At 43.0% G+C, this 3699-nt stretch overlaps 1 protein-coding gene across 1 annotated transcript; it reads left to right on the top strand.

Moving 5' to 3' along the window:
* Window positions 1-280: 280 nt before the first annotated feature.
* LOC117771445 (lysozyme C-like) lies at window positions 281-2591 on the top strand. The gene is given in 6 exon segments (XM_034601767.1): window positions 281-458; window positions 1511-1669; window positions 2187-2197; window positions 2199-2243; window positions 2245-2268; window positions 2345-2591. Coding segments are annotated over 6 exon segments (435 nt in total). The 5' UTR covers window positions 281-331; the 3' UTR covers window positions 2414-2591.
* Window positions 2592-3699: the final 1108 nt, after the last annotated feature.

Genomic DNA, 3699 nt, shown 5'->3' with positions numbered 1-3699 from the left:
TCCCAGTTTGTCAGATTATGTAGCAACACACAACAAATCCACTCAGTAAATGTTAGAGAATAATTCAACACTTTAACTTCAAGGACACACTAATTGAAAGAGAAACTGTGTTTACAGGAAACTGACCTTTAACTGAAAGTCACGTTGGACAGGTCAAACAGGAATTAGTCGTTGTTTTTACTTCTCTTTTTATCGCAGATGAAGTTAAACTGGAACTTTGTGCTCCACGTCACATGTTCCACTGATAACGAACCTGAAACCAAACACAGCTCGTCCAGTATAAAAGCCACTGAGCGGCTGCAGCTGTGGAGACAATCAGCTGAGAATCATCATGAGGACTCTGGTGTTTCTGCTTCTCGTGGCTGTGGCCAACGCTCGAGTCTACGAACGCTGTGAATGGGCCCGAGTGCTGAAGAGCCAAGGGATGGACGGTTACCGAGGCCAAAGCCTGGCTAACTGTGAGTACAAACTGACAAGATGTCGGTAGATAGATTCCACCATGTAGAAGAAGATCATGTTTCCATGCACCTTCACTAAGTCTTAGGCCAGATTCATGACTCTGGGTTGAAGCTACGCTGTAGCTCGAGTAGACGTGTTCTCTACTCAGAGTTCAACGACGTACCCTGACCTGCAACTCCGCAAAAATGTAACGTTGAGGTGACGCCAACTACAAGAGCTGTGATTGGTCCGCTTGTTAGCGTCGCATCTCTGGCAGACTCACCAGCATTTTTTATTGAGTCGAAGGAACGAACACGAACGACGTCTTTCTTTTCTTTGTTAAAGTTCTTTAAGAAAAGAATCTCTCAGCTCCAACATGATCCTCTGAGCCACAGTCTTGTTCTGAAGTAAAGATGACTGAGAGTTTGTAAATAAGTGGAGCAGAAACCAGAAGACACTCAACACCAGCATAGAAACTCTACTGCCACTAGTGTTTCGATGGTGTAATAGCAGCGCAACTCACACACACCCGCACACAACTATGAATGCTCGTCCCCGTGCGGAGGCTATGTGCGTAACTATGTCGTAGCTTCGACGCAGAAGCATGATTTGGGCTTTAGACTTTAAACCACAGTCAGCCCCCTGGTGTCTGGCTGCAGTATAGGTCATAACCCTCCTCCATGTTAGCAGGTGGGACATGGACCGAACTAAAAAATCCAAGTAGACGTTAAATAAATGTTTGTCAAAGATGTTTCTGTCATTTTAGGTCGTTCTTCTCTCACTGATGTTTGTTCAAGTGGACGTCATGATTGACAGCTGAGACTGACTCATGATGTGTCTTACAGTGTGGGCGGGGCATCATCAACACAAGATGGCAGCATTTGTAGATATTTTGGCTTCATGTTTGTACAGTGGGAGGAAGTGGACGTGTCTTTGTCTTTATTTACTGTCTGAACCAAAGAATCATAGAGTGAATAAATATAATCATTGTTACATGTTGAACAAACATGTTCATGATAGAATAGTTGATCTGTGGAGGTGTAGGAGGATCTAAGGCTCTGTGATGTTTCAGGGGTTTGTCTGAGTCAGTGGGAGTCGAACTACAACACAGGAGCCACGAACCACAACACTGATGGATCCACAGACTACGGCATCTTCCAGATCAACAGTCGCTGGTGGTGTAACGACAACCAGACGCCCACTTCTAATGCCTGTAACATCAATTGCAGCGGTCAGTGAAGAACCAACACAACCAAACTAACCACTCACACTGTTTCACACTGTTCATCATGTGGGTCCTTTAAAGCTGCAGCTGTGGGGATGTGTCACTATGATGTAGAGAAACTGTTGATACGTATTATCATGTAAGCACTGATCTGAGGCCACAGCATGGAAAACACAAAACTACACAAACGTACACAAAACACAACAGTTAACCTGTATTTTAACTGGATTATTTCATCCATATTTTAACATACAGGTCATTTTCTCTCACATATACGTTGTAGCGTCTAAGATAAGACACTAAAGATTTGAACGATTTTCTATCCAGCAATATCAAAAGTTCATTCTAACTTTATTGTTTGTCTGAACAAAGTAAACGAGAAAAAGTACTTTCTCTATGAATATCTGCATTTACCAAGTGTTTCTGTTCCTGTTTCTATTCAGTGTGAAGTGTCTCTGCTCAGAGAAATATTTCTTCATTCTGTAAAACTCTGATGTCTCTACAATGTCCTGTGTGTCCACAGAGCTTCTGACTTGATGATGTCAGCGTGGCGATCACATGTGCCAAACGAGTGGTCCGCGGATCCAAGCGGGATCGGAAGCCTGGTGAGACCCCGATCACATGATTGACAGTGTTCACGTCCACGTGTTGACAGATGAGTGACCCTCTGTGTGTTTTCAGGGTGGACGTGGCGTCATCCACTGTCAGGGCCGTGACCTGTCGTCCTATCTGGCAGGATGTCGTCTGTAAAACCAACATCTGAAACCTGTTCCACTGATTCTGAGGCTCCGGACAGTTTCTTTCTTCAATCAAGTGAATTATAATCTTTACTGAAGTCGTTATTTCATTTGAACTGATCAGAGAAGAGAAACTGATTTCAACCTGTTTCTGCCTCATAAACATCTAATAAACAGTTGATTCCTTTGTCAACAGTCCTCTGGACTGAACCAGGCTTCGTTTCTTTGTTCCTTTGTTTCGCTTTGATCTGGTTAGTTTGGGTTTCTGGACCCCAGACCACCTCCTTTTATTCATTTCTCATAAAACTTCATTTTATCATCACTTTTGTTTTCCCAGTAAGAAGTAGGAAGATTTAACCCACCGAGTCTCAACAGGAGAGTTTCATGTGAGGCTGAGGAAAAGTCTCAGGGTCTTACAAGGTTCATCCTCTGGGGACATTTCACAACAAATGTGGACAGATGTTAAATGAACATTAAAAATAAACAACATGGTCAAAAAGGAGGAGCGGGGGTGGAGCCTGACAGAGGGAAAGAATAATTCAACTCATTCCTACTTGGTCCTCTCATCAAAGCCCCGTCCCCAAATCACATGAACGTATTCAGTCTGAATGAAAAGGTCGTGTTTATTACTGTCCTGCAGCTGGTTTGGTGACGGTTCTGACCTAAACACCATGGTTACAACATGATGATAAATGCACCGACACACACACACACAGCAAACACTATGTGATTAGAAAGCTTCAGAGAAATGATGCGTTCAGGTACCATGACGATTTCAAGATGACTGAAAAGATGAGTCAGCTTCCCTGGAGATCGTGCTCTCAGCTCTGACCCAATAAACCTGCTTCGTCCGAAATATCAGTCCTGATCATTACAGAATCTGTGAAAACTGACTGAAGGAAGTCGTGTGAAAAGATGATTTTAATTGCTAATTGCTGCGTTTTCTGCTAATAGCGAGAGAATAAATACATCAGATTCTATCATGAGTCTGAAATCATCACAGTGATCTTCAGCAGAACAGATTATTAGAGCATGTGCTGCACAAAACATGACACACATGATCGTTACCGCCTCTCCCATGGGTTCACTTCCTCACAGGTTCAAACCCACAGAGCACAAGGAGAAGTCGAGCTTGTTCCTTCGCTAACACTCGACCAGCGGGTTGAGCAGAGTGAATGATTTCTGAATCAAGCAGCTTTTAAAAAGACTCTGACACACGAGTGTGAATATAAATGTTATTTCCTCCAGTCAGAGAAATGTACACGTACTGAAAGTTCAGGTATAAAATCTGTTTTAAAT

Source organism: Hippoglossus hippoglossus, chromosome 12 (assembly GCF_009819705.1).
Source record: "Hippoglossus hippoglossus isolate fHipHip1 chromosome 12, fHipHip1.pri, whole genome shotgun sequence".
NCBI classification, from domain to species: domain Eukaryota; kingdom Metazoa; phylum Chordata; class Actinopteri; order Pleuronectiformes; family Pleuronectidae; genus Hippoglossus; species Hippoglossus hippoglossus.
Note: the sequence above shows the minus strand (reverse complement) of the source record. Positions and strands in the feature narration are given on the sequence as shown.